The sequence below is a fragment of the Capra hircus genome, chromosome 11, assembly GCF_001704415.2.
Source record: "Capra hircus breed San Clemente chromosome 11, ASM170441v1, whole genome shotgun sequence".
Lineage (NCBI taxonomy): Eukaryota > Metazoa > Chordata > Mammalia > Artiodactyla > Bovidae > Capra > Capra hircus.
In genome coordinates this window covers 95052438-95064187 of record NC_030818.1, presented here as the reverse complement: position 1 = coordinate 95064187, position 11750 = coordinate 95052438, and the positions used below count along the sequence as shown (strand labels likewise).

Sequence of the window (11750 nt, the reverse complement as noted above, 5' to 3'; positions counted from 1 at the left end):
GGAGACCCTAGTTGGATTCAGTCATATACAAGAGAAGTGTATCCTATAAGAACTTCTGTGGGTAAAAAAATACACAATTATGAGGTCATACACATTGGAGAATAAGTTGCAAATTATATCACAGTACAATTAGAATATATTGGATCAACAGAATCAATTAGTTATGATTGTCAGTAAACGTTTTGTCCTGTGTATATTTTCACAATAAAAACATCTTACTTGTTGCATTGATCATTTCATAATATTTCATAATGCAATATGTAAATCAGGTCCTCGTGCTGTATGCCTTAAACTTATACAGTGGTGTGTGTTAATTATTTCTGAATAAAACTGGGGGACCATGTTTTAAATGGCATATTGAGGAAGACACATTAGGTTTTAAATATAGTTGACTTCAAGGACTTCCCTCGTAGCTCAGTTGGTAAAGAATCTGCGTGCAGTGCAGGAGACCTGGGTTCGATTCCTGGGTCGGGAAGATCCCGTGGAGAAGGAAATGGCAACCCACTCCAGTATTCTTGCCTGGAGAATCCCATGGACAGAGGAGCCTGGCAGGCTACAGTCCACGGGGTCACAAGAGTTGGACACAACTTAGCGACTAAACCATCACTGGTGGTCCAGTGGTTAAGACATGGTGCTTCCCCTGCAGGTGGCAGTGGTTTGATCTCTGGTCAGTGAACTAAGATACCACGTGACATGGGGTGTGTTAAAAAAAAAAAAATATATATATATATATATATATATATATAGTTGGCTTTAGTCATACAGAAAAACCCTTCTCATGCCAAGCCAGGTGAGTGAAGTGTTCTGTGTGATTTGTCTGTTTCCTCAAATGAAAAGGGTTGTGTGTGGACTTCCCCGGTGACGGCTCCGTGGTCCCCTGTGCCCCCTCCTCACCCCCTAAGACAAAAGGCTGGGAGGTAAATTCTCTGAGGACAGAGACTCCTCTCTTTCCCTTTCCTCCAGTGCCTAGACCAGTGCTTGGCGCCCAGTGTGCCCTCAGTGAATGTGAGACGAATGAAGGAATACACGAAAGAGTGAGGCATGCACGGGAGGGGCACAGAGCAGACCAACTGGGACCTCTGGGACTAGGACCTGTCTGGGTCTGGAGATTGGACAAGGACACCCTCAGCTGCATGGGAGGCCTGACCTTCTTAAAACAAATCCCTTCCCTCTGCTCTGCCCTGGTCTAGTTACCTGCTTTTCCTACCCTGGAGCCACTGTAACCAACCGCCTGGCCCTACAGGCAGTCTCAGCCCAACCTCAACTTCCCCAGCTGTTGACCGGGAGCATCAGCAGCCTCTGTGGATGGTGACATCCAGAGAAGGCACCATGGACTAAACTGCACACACGAGCGGTGTTCAGTCGGCTCACCTGCTTGCCTTTCATCCCCCTCTTCCTTTCTTCTCTGCTGAAAGAGTAAAAAGACCAGGCCAAAGCAGCAGGGCCACCTGGTCGAGTCATCCGTGACCCTGCCTCCACGCCAGCCCGACCTGACTCCCCTCACATGTCTGGGCCAGGCTGGACCCCACTAGGCCAGGCCCCAGGGAGGTAGCCATTCAAGGGGAGAGAGGCCGGGCTGCAGGCCGGGTGGGGGAGCTGCCCATAAATCAGGCCCCACTCCTACCCAGTCGCTAACAAGCGGGGCTGCCTACCCGCCTACGTGGGGTCCCTGCCTCTGCGCTGCCACAGCGGCCTGGAACAGCCAGCTGGCCAAGGCCTCCAGAGTGCCTTGGCCTCCGCCCCCATCCGCGGCCCCGAGATAGATAGGAGTATTTTTTTTTTTCTTTTAGGAGAAGAAAAAAAAAAAAAATAGACCTAAATGAAGAGAAACACCAACAAAGAAGGAGAGAGGCCTGAAGAGTCACGTGGGGGCAGAGACCAATTGGGCCTCCGGTGGCCCCCCCACCCAGGGCGGGGAGGAGGAGGAGGAGGACGGACGGACAGGGCCAGCCTACTGTCCGCCCGCCGCCCGCCGTGGCGTAAAGAAGTTCCCGTGTGCCCACGGTCACCACCGCCCCACCTGGGCCACTCGAGCTTCCCCTCGGACCCCCAGTGCCCACTGGCCACCCTCATCCAGCGTGCGAGCTCGCCTTCCGCTCCGTAAGTGAGGGCCTGGGCCCAGGCCTCTAATGGCCAGCCTCCCTCCTCAGTGCCTCCCTGCGGCCTGGGCCGGCCACTGCCTGCTCTGCTGAGTGACTAGTGCCCGCTCCTCTGGGCAGGAACGGGGCCGGGGATCTCCCCAAACCTGCCCTCCTACCATGCTACCCGTTCTTTTCCCTGGCTGGCTGTTGGGAGGAGCTAGGCCTACGGGGACAGGCCCTACGGGGGTCTGTGGGGTGTCCTGCTGTCTCCGGGTGGCCGGGTTGCGTTGGCTCAAGCCTCGTAGCCTGGATGTACGTCCATGGTCCCTGGGTATGTCTTTGGGTCTCTGCGTCTCCCTGCCTGTGACTCTGTGCTGTCTCTGCGGATGTCTCTGAGTCTCTGTGTGGATTCAGACGTCTGTCTCTAGTATCCATCTGTCAGTCCCGGTTCTGTGGCTGGGCCAGGTCTGAGTTTGCTTCCCTGGGTAGGTGGGTGAGGGGCTGTGATTCCCCATATGTTGAGCTAGATCCTGGGCCTGTGAGGAGTGGGTGCAATGAAGCCTGGAGGGTCAACCCAAGGGCTCCCAGCCGGTGACCGTGGAACCTCTGAGAGAGGGGATCTAAGTGGAAGGGGAAGGAGAGAACTGGCTCAGAGCCCAGGCCCCACCCCACCTGGGTCCCCAGCCCAGACTTGCTTACACTGCCTGACTCCTCCTCAACAAGGTCTAGGAGACCCCCGTGGGCTCCATCCCAGAGGATCTGACTGGGGGTTCCCCAGCCCAGCCCTCCCCCTCAATCCCCTTCCCTCTCTGCTGCTCCTGGTTGCCACTTTCTGAGGGCCCCTCCCCGACTGTTGAGTGGCAGCGGACCCCCACGCCCCAGCTCCTGCAGACACTCTGCTTTCTCAGGAGTTTGGGGTAGCGGGTGGAGAGGTCTGCAATAACGCTCTTTCCTCACTCCTCACCAAGACTGGTCCATGGACTCCCACGGAAACCACAGACTCTCTTCTGTAGGGCGGACCTTTTCCATTTTATATACGGAGAAATTGAGGTTCAGAGAAGCCAAGTGACCTGTCCGAGCTTGCCTCGCAAGTCAGCCGCAGTGCCTGTCCTTCATCAGCTGGGTGAGCGAGACGGGAGGTGGTCTGCATGGGGTCTTGAGGCCTCGGCTCTCAGGACCAAGGCACCTGCTCCAGCTAAAGCCAGAGGCCTCGGGGCAGAGGCCCAGATGAAGCTGACCGCAGCCCAGGGTCTGAGCCTTCAGATTTGAGCCTTTTGGGCGGCCGCGAAGCTGCGAATGCCTGACTGTGGTATCTGTCCGCTTGAAGATCATGCCTTTTTGGCTTCGTTGTTCGCAACACTCTCTTGGACCCTAGTGCCCCGAGGGGGCAGGGGCAGGATGCGAGCAGGCCCCTTCCTCTCTGGGGTCTCAATTTTTTACATTTGAAAAATGAGAGTGACTGAATAGATGCCCCTCCCCCCCTTAGCTCAGAGCAATGGCTCAGCCCTTCGGCTCGAAGTCCCGAGGACACTTTTGTTCCTAGGGCTGCCGGGCACTCTCTTGCCCTGCTCCCAGCCCAAGTAAGAGCGCAGAACTGGACTGGAGAGGGATTTCTCCTGCCCCTGGGTTCTGTTCTCCCAGCTCTCATCCCATGGTTTTGAGTCCTCACCAGACCTCGGAAAACTCTCAGGGTGGAATTAGTATGCCTCCCATTTCCAGCCAAGCAAACTGAAGCTCAAGGAGAAGAGTTTGCCCCAGATCTCCCAACTGGATGCTTTCGGCGATTCCGCAGTGCCAGGCATGTGTTTTGCCAACACTACTTCCGTTCATCTGCACAGCCACCCTTAAAGTCCAGTTATCACTCCCACTTTACAGATGAGGAAACTGAGGGCTGCAGAGGGGAGATTTGCTTAAATCTCCATTGAGGAAATGTACCTGGGTGGGGGTGGGGGTGGGGGTGGGGACTCAGTTTCTAGCCTTGAACTGGTATCTTGGCCACGGTCCCCCTACGTTTGCCCTACCTATTTCCATGCTGCAAAACGGCCAGAGCCCCCAGCGTGGCCCTCACCAAGACTAAGCAGGATTTGCAAATAGGGACTCGCCTCCTTTCACCTCAGGAGGGTGGCCCAAGGCTCCCAGGCGCCCAGCACCTGCTCAGATTCCCGGGCGCCCGGGCTCCGGGGGCCGGGATGGGGATGGGAGTCCGAGAGGGTGAGAGGAAAGACACGAACCCATCTCGGTGGCGTTGGAGGGCGCGGGCCGGGCCTCCGCCCCCGAATACCGCAAGAGCCCATATAGAGGGGCCAGCCCCTGGTCCCTGCGCGGCGGGTTCGCGCAGCGCGCACTGGCAGTGGAGGGGCCTGGGTCCCAGGTGCGCCTCGGAGCGGCCCTGGAGGCGGCGGGGGCGGGGAGGCGGGGTGGGGAAGCGCCGAGGCCCCGCGCCGCCAGCCCCGAGCCCCCGCCTCCCCGCCCCCGGCCCGAGCGGCCGTCATCGCGGGCGGGCGGCGCTGCGCCCGGGTGCGGCTCATCGCCGGCGGCGGCAGCGCGGCCAGGAGGTGCGGGGCTCGCGGTGGCCGGACGCGGGGCGCTGCTGCTCTCAGGAGCCGCCAGGTGGGCGCCGGGCGGGCTGCAGCCGCCGTCGCGCCCCTTTGCGCTGCCCGGCTCCATCTAGGCTCTGCGCGCTTCCCTCCTGGGGACTTCGACTCTCCGCCCGAGGTCGCTCCCGCCTCGGGCTCGGCCTCTCTCTCGGGGCCCGCGGGGTCTCCGTCCGAGATCTCTGCGCCTCGCGCCCGGCTTGCAGCTCCACGCCCTGCGCCCGCTGTCCCCGCTGCGCCCTCCTCGCCGGTCCCTGCCCGACGTCCCCGTCTCGGTGGCACGGCCTCGGTCTCGGTGTCGGTGGCTGCCGCCCACGGGCTTTGTCTCTCCTGGCCTGGGGGCCCGGCAGCTCCGCGATTTCGGGCTCTCTGCCCGGGTGCCGTCGTTGTCCGCCTCTCTCAGCTCGAGCGCCTGTCCGGGTCCGACTCTGCCGGGCCACGCCTCTGAGCTCGGGGCCGGGGTCCGACCGCTTTCCGTGCGTCTCCCCGTCTGAGCCCTGGCCGGGTTCCTCCGTCTCTCCAGGTTTTCTCTCAGTGTCTCTGTCTCTCTGCCTGGGTATCTCCCAGGTCTCTCTGGCCTCTCCGGCGTCTTGGTCTGTCTCTCGTCTACCACTGTGTCTCTGGCTTTGCAGCTGTCTCTCCGAGGTTTTCTCTTTGGGCCTCTGTTCCCCAGTGTCTCTGATCTGTCTTTTTCTGCCCTCTGTGTGTGTGTCTGTCCTTCTCTCATCTCTCTGTCTCCACTGCTCTCGGTCTCTACCTCTGTCTCGCTGTCTCTTCACCTTTCTTGTCTCCCTCAGGTTTTCTGACTCTGCGTCAATGCCTCTCTGTCACTCTCGGATTTTCGTTGTCTCCGTTGCCCCCGGGGTACCCTCTCAGTTAAGTAGCCCCGGTCGGTGTCTCTGGCCCTCTTTTCTGCCCATCTCTGGGTCTCCCAGACTCTGCCTCTGTCTCCCTCGTCCCCATCCGATCCCCAGAACGCTTGGGCCCCATTCCACCGGGAGTTCAATGGCATCTCCCGGCGGGCGAGCTCATCGCGTTTTCTCAGAATCCGGGTTTTGTTCTTAAATGAACGAATCCGGATCAAAGCGCATTTAATCTGACAGTCCCAGGTCGCCCGCGGTGGGGGGCCACTCAGGAGGAGCCCCTGGGAGGGTGGGGAGCGGGCGCGGCGGGAGTGCCAGGACAGGGCCAGCAAGGGCCCCGCGCGCACGGGAGCTGCTCCGGACATGTGCTGCTGTCGGCTGCTCAGGGCGCTCCCATGGGGGGCCTGCAACAGGCGTCCTTGACCACCGGCGCTGCGGTGGGGCCCAGGGGCCGGCCCGTAAGCAGGGCGCCGAGGGCCGCGCGGCCGCGGAGCGCAGGACCCACCGCGCCCAGGTCCCCCTGCACCACCAGCGGCCGTCCGGCTCTGCCATGAACCTCTCCTCCCTCCACAGGCGGACGCCGTGGGCATGGACTATTCGTACGACGAGGACCTGGACGAGCTGTGCCCCGTGTGTGGGGACAAGGTGTCCGGCTACCACTACGGGCTGCTCACATGCGAGAGCTGCAAGGTGAGCGGGCAGCTGGGCGGCAGGGTACAGGCGCGAACGGCGGCGGCGGGCAAGCCACGAGCGCGGCTGGGAGGTGCGGGGAAAGGGAGGCCGAGGCTGCCCCCTCCTGCGCTGACTCCCCTCTCCCCCAGGGCTTCTTCAAGCGCACGGTGCAGAACAACAAGCACTACACGTGCACCGAGAGCCAGAGCTGCAAGATCGACAAGACGCAGCGCAAGCGCTGCCCCTTCTGCCGCTTCCAGAAGTGCCTGACGGTGGGGATGCGCCTGGAAGGTGCGCGTGCCGCGCCGCCTACCCCTGGCCTCCGACGGCGAGGGCGCAGGGGGTGCAGATAGGCGAAGGGCTGAGGGGAGGGTGCCGTAGGTCTTCTGGAAGTTTCTGAGGCCAGGCAGTTAGTCCTTCACGTGAACTTAGGGCCGATCCCTGTGGGGGAGGGGGTGAGAACCGATGCCGGTTTGGCTGAAGGGATGCGCACAGGACCAGCCTGGAGTGGGCTTGGGAAGTATCCAAAAGTGAACCCCAGAAAGCGGACCCTCTCCCCAGCCCTTGGGAGCAGAGCCCCACAGAGCTCCTCCCTCTGTGAGTTCTGTAACACCCCCACTGACATCCAACACCAAGCCAGAGCCAAGGTTTTCAGTACCTTTACTGGCTGGGTGACATTGGGCAAGTCCCTTAACCTCTCTGAGCTGCATACTCCCCGTCTGAAGTGAAGGTGAAGGTTGCTTAGTCCTGTCCGACTCTTTGTGACCCCATGGGCTGTACAGTTCATGGAATTCTCCAGGCCAGTATACTGGAGTGAGTAGCCTTTCCCTTCTCCAGGGGAACCCAGGGATCGAACCCAGGTCTCCCGCATTGCAGGGGGATTCTTTACCACAAGGGAAGGGGCTTTTCAGTAGTACCTTCCTCCTTGAGTTAGTGAGAGGATTGTATGAAAAGCTCCTAGCATGGTGCCTGAAATGTAGAAAGCACTCAGCAGGTTAGCTGGTATTGTTATCCTTACTGATGATATTATCCATCCAGCATCACTGTGCAGCCCTCACTCACCCAGACCACTCTTCTCTTCGTCCATCCATCCAGCCAGAAGGTTCACTCAGTTCGTTCACTCAGCAGGTCCCTAGCCAGGCCCTAGAAAGCTGGGGAGTGGGGACCAAGTGCCCCCAGAGAACCCAGGCCCATCCTTGTCTCCAGGCCCATCCTTGTCTCCCCGCCCACCCCTAACTCTCTGTCCAGAGGGGAGGAAAAACGCTTCAGCAGGAAAGACTCACGCTCTTTGAGGGTGGACAGTCATAGGCTTCCACCCCGCTGGCCCCAGCTGGGCTGTGCGCTGAGCAGGCAGCTGTTGGTTAAAGTTTTTAAACAAGGTAGAAGGCCCCTGGTGGCTCTGAAAGCTGCCGGGCCCTAAGTCCTGCCACCTAGAGGAAGGGCTCCCGTTGGAAGGGGAATATCCTGTCCTGCCCCCAGAGCCCAGGTCCCCAGCTCCCGGGCTGCACGGAGTGGAGCAGGGCTGCCCACTCCCATGGCAGGAAGACTGGCCAAGTGGGCCCTGGGACACCCTCCTTGCTGAGCACTGGCCTCTCTCTCCTCTCCTCTCCCTTCTCTTGGAGCTCAGGGTGGGGTCCTGTCTGAGCAGGGGCAGGGGCCACACTTTGGTTGCAGAGATACACCTGTTGGGTCCAGCTGGTGACACATTCTTGGCCAGGCGGAGGGACATCTGGTCAGCAAGGGAGGTCCCTTCCCCCAGCCCTCAACTCAGCTTCAAATTTGAAGGCAGCAGGGGAAGCCTGAGTCATTTTGCAACAGGGGTTCACCAGAGTTAGGCAGACAGTCAAGAAGCAGCTGGACCCTGGGAACCCACCTGGGAATAAGGCTGACCAGAGCCCACTTCCCATCACCACCTCCCTGCCCCATTGCTGGGCCTCTGGAAGTTCTCACCCTGGCTATGATAGCACTCAGTGGGAAGAGATGCCAGACATCTGGGTAAGAAGAGGATGCTGCCCGTGAACCCAGAACACTTTGGGTGTTTAGTAAAGTACGAGAGATGGAAAGGCTTTGAGACAGAAGGAATACCACAGGCAGGGTTGGGGACATGCCAAGCAGAGATGTAGAGAGATAGTAAGGTGGAGAGGAAAGAAGACAGGGGCTCGTGAGGGGTAGACAACGTGGCAAGGGGACCAGGGCCTTGAATGCCAGGTTAGGGGATCGACTCTTATGAATGCCAGGTTAAGGGGACCGGAGGGGCCATGAGAGGTGCGGAGCTGGGGAGAGGCCCAATCATATCTGTTTGGGAAAGAGCTATGAGTGGAGCGGTAGGGAGGGTGGCTGGAGGGGATGAGCCTGCCCCCTCTGCCTCTGCCCACAGCCGTGCGCGCTGACCGCATGCGAGGTGGCCGGAACAAGTTTGGGCCCATGTACAAGCGAGACCGGGCCCTGAAGCAGCAGAAGAAGGCACAGATTCGAGCCAATGGCTTCAAGCTGGAGACAGGCCCCCCGGTGGGGGTGCCCCCGCCGCCCCCTCCCCCACCGGACTACATGCTGCCCCATGGCCTGCATGCCTCTGAGCCCAAGGGCCTGGCCTCCGGTCCACCAGCTGGGCCGCTGGGCGACTTTGGGGCCCCGGCATTGCCTATGGCTGTGCCCAGCGCCCATGGGCCACTGGCTGGCTACCTCTACCCTGCCTTCCCTGGCCGCGCCATCAAGTCTGAGTACCCAGAGCCCTATGCCAGCCCCCCACAGGCCGGGCCGCCCTACGGCTACCCAGAGCCCTTCTCGGGGGGGCCTGGCATGCCCGAGCTTATCCTCCAGCTGCTGCAGCTGGAGCCTGATGAGGACCAAGTGCGGGCGCGCATCGTGGGCTGCCTGCAGGAACCAGCCAAAGGCCGCCCCGACCAGCCTGCGCCCTTCAGCCTCCTGTGCAGGATGGCCGACCAGACCTTCATCTCCATCGTGGACTGGGCACGCAGGTGCATGGTCTTCAAGGAGCTGGAGGTGAGTCCCTCCTCCCACCTGGCTGGCCGCTGGATCTGGGGTGTCCTCTCAGCTGCCTAAGTCTCAGTCTTGGCCACCCCTTGGGTGGGACTAGCCTACCCACTGGCTTCAGGCTGTGTCAGGGGACAGGGAGGCCACCCTGGGGAAGCGAGGAGTATTTCTGGTCCAGCTCAGCCTGCCCTGCCCCTCTCCCTCCTCCCCACTCACCCCTCCCTCTTTCCCCTTCCCTGTTGCCTGGGTATCTCTCTCCATGGCCTCTGCCTCTCTCTGTTGCCTGTCTCCCTGCTGTGCTATCTATCTGTTTCCCTGTCTCTCTAGTCCCTTCACTCTCTGTCTCTTTCTCTCCCAGTCTGCGTCTCTCTGGACACTTCTCTTTATCTAGATTCTCCCAAAGGACTAGCTGAGTCCCTGGGAAGCTATCTCTGGCTGTCCCAGCCCAGCATCAGGAAGAGAGTCCAGGCCCTCCTGTCCTCTCATTTGGAGGCCACCACTCCCCACTAGCCTCAGATGTCATGGAAGGGGTGTTAGTATCTCAGTTTGGGGTGCTTCTCCTTCCTCCCTAAGGCGAAACATCTTACTGTCCCCTGGCATCTCCTCATGCATGGTGGTTGTGTGCTTGTGCCGAGTCACTCCAGTTGTGTCCGACTCTTGCGACCCATAGACTATACTATAGCCTTGCCAGACTCCTCTGTCCATGAGATTCCCCAGGCAAGAATACTGGAGTGGGCTGCCGTTTCCTTCTCCAGGGGATCTTCCCGACCCAGAGTTTGAACCCAGGTCTCCTGCATTGCAGTCAGACTCTTTACCGACCTAAGCTACGAGGGAAGCGCTATGGTGGCTGGTCCTAGGTGTAAATGTGTGTGTGTGTGTGTGATGTGTGTGTGTGTGTGTGCAGGGAGAGCTAGGTGCCAGGATAAGTAGGGCATGGCAGGGCCCACCTCTCATCTTCCAGATGCTCTGGCTGCAGGGTCTTCCATTCCCCTGGATTGGGATACCTGTGGCTAAAATAAGCAGGAAAGCAGCAGGAGAAATTAAGGCCAGACACAGAAGAACATCCCACTCATCCCGCCCCAGTGGTTTGAAGCGCTCAAAGGCTGAGAGCTGCCCCTCTAGTGCCCTGGCTCCCTCTGACCAGGTTGTCCTGCCAACCTCAGAGGCCCCCAAGCCTGGCCAGAGCCCATCCTCCCAGGCCCAAACGCGATAGGCCTTCAGTCCAGGCCTGTGGCTGTCTGCCGCTCTCAGGTCTGCCCCCAAACAGCAGGGCCTGTTGCCTCCCCTGCGGAGCCGCTGCAGCCTTGAGCGCATTGTCAGTGCTGACGCCACGCAGGCCTGGGCTTCCTCCAGGGGCATGTGGCCGGATGGGCCGGGGGCACTGCCTGCCGGGCTGGGCTGGACGTGGGGTGGGGGAGGGGTGAGATGAAGGCTGGGCACTGGGAACCACGAGGCACTGTGGAGCCGGGGGTCTGGGTTGCTCTGGGAGTCAAGAGTTGGCAGCGATGGCTTCTGCTTCTACTGTGGAGGGCCTGTGTCGTGGCTGAGGTCTGGGGATGTGCTGCGTGTCTGTTGTGGGGTAGGACTTCTCTCCATGCCCCTCTCTAGGCCGACCTCATGGACAGAACAGAGGCAGGGCCTCAAACAGTCCCATCTGCCTTCTACTCATGCCTGGAGGCCCTGAGTGGGGATGAGGGTCCCAAGACCCTTGGATTGGTTGCCAGCTTTCCCTCAAAGCCTCCCATGAGCCCCCAGTGCAGAGGGGAGGAGGAACAGAGCCTTCCTGGCCTTCCAGAACCCTGGATCCAGGGGCAGGGCACTTCCTCTGGCCGCATTCCTGGTCTCTCGGGGTTTTTCACGCAGGATGGGAAGGGCTTTTGTCCCAGCTTTGCTGAGTGTTTTTTCCTGCTTCTGGCTTCTCTGTGGTCCAAACCTTCCTGCTTCCCCTTCCAGAGTCTCTGAATCAAGCCCAGGTTACCAACATCTGTAAAGGAGACTTGCAGATAAGTACTAGCCCAGCCCTTAGAGGGCCTCTCATCAGCCACATGGAACTTCTTTCCCACTGGTCCAATAAGTCCTGGGCTGATGTGTTTGCAGAGCCAGAGCTAGGGAAGCTGACAGGTGGGAGGGGAGCCGAGTGACTCTGTTCTCTCCTTTGACCCTTCATTTCTCACCTCTGAGCAGGACACATCTTAGCAGCCAGCAGAGAGGGTGCTCTGAGAGTGGGGCGCCCGTGGCCTGTGCATGGGACAGTGAAATGTGAGACCTGGGGCTGCAGGCCGAGGAGGAGACCAGACATGCACATAGATAATGCCGACACAGGGTACAGGGTGCCCAGGTCTCTGAGAGCAGAAGAAAAGGGCCAAGGGAGCCCAGTAGGAGAGCAAATGGTTCTATCTCAGAAAGTTAGGAGAGGTTTTCTTGGTCTGCCCCTCTCTAGAAAGCAGTCTGAAAAGTGTTCCAGGAAATGGGAACAGCATCAGGTCCAGAAATGCAAAAAAGGCTTCACGAGTCAGAGAACCCCAGGCAGTACTGTGAGGCAAGGG

At 59.7% G+C, this 11750-nt stretch overlaps 1 protein-coding gene across 1 annotated transcript in view; it reads left to right on the top strand.

Moving 5' to 3' along the window:
* NR5A1 (nuclear receptor subfamily 5 group A member 1) overlaps positions 1921 to 11750 on the top strand; it is a 28623-nt gene continuing 18793 nt past the window's right edge. Inside the window, exons 1-4 of the mRNA XM_018055751.1 lie at positions 1921 to 2100; positions 6112 to 6228; positions 6360 to 6501; positions 8588 to 9213. Of these exons, the coding sequence (XP_017911240.1) occupies positions 6127 to 6228; positions 6360 to 6501; positions 8588 to 9213 (870 nt within the window). The 5' untranslated portion in view covers positions 1921 to 2100; positions 6112 to 6126. The remainder of the gene's footprint in view (positions 2101 to 6111; positions 6229 to 6359; positions 6502 to 8587; positions 9214 to 11750) is intronic.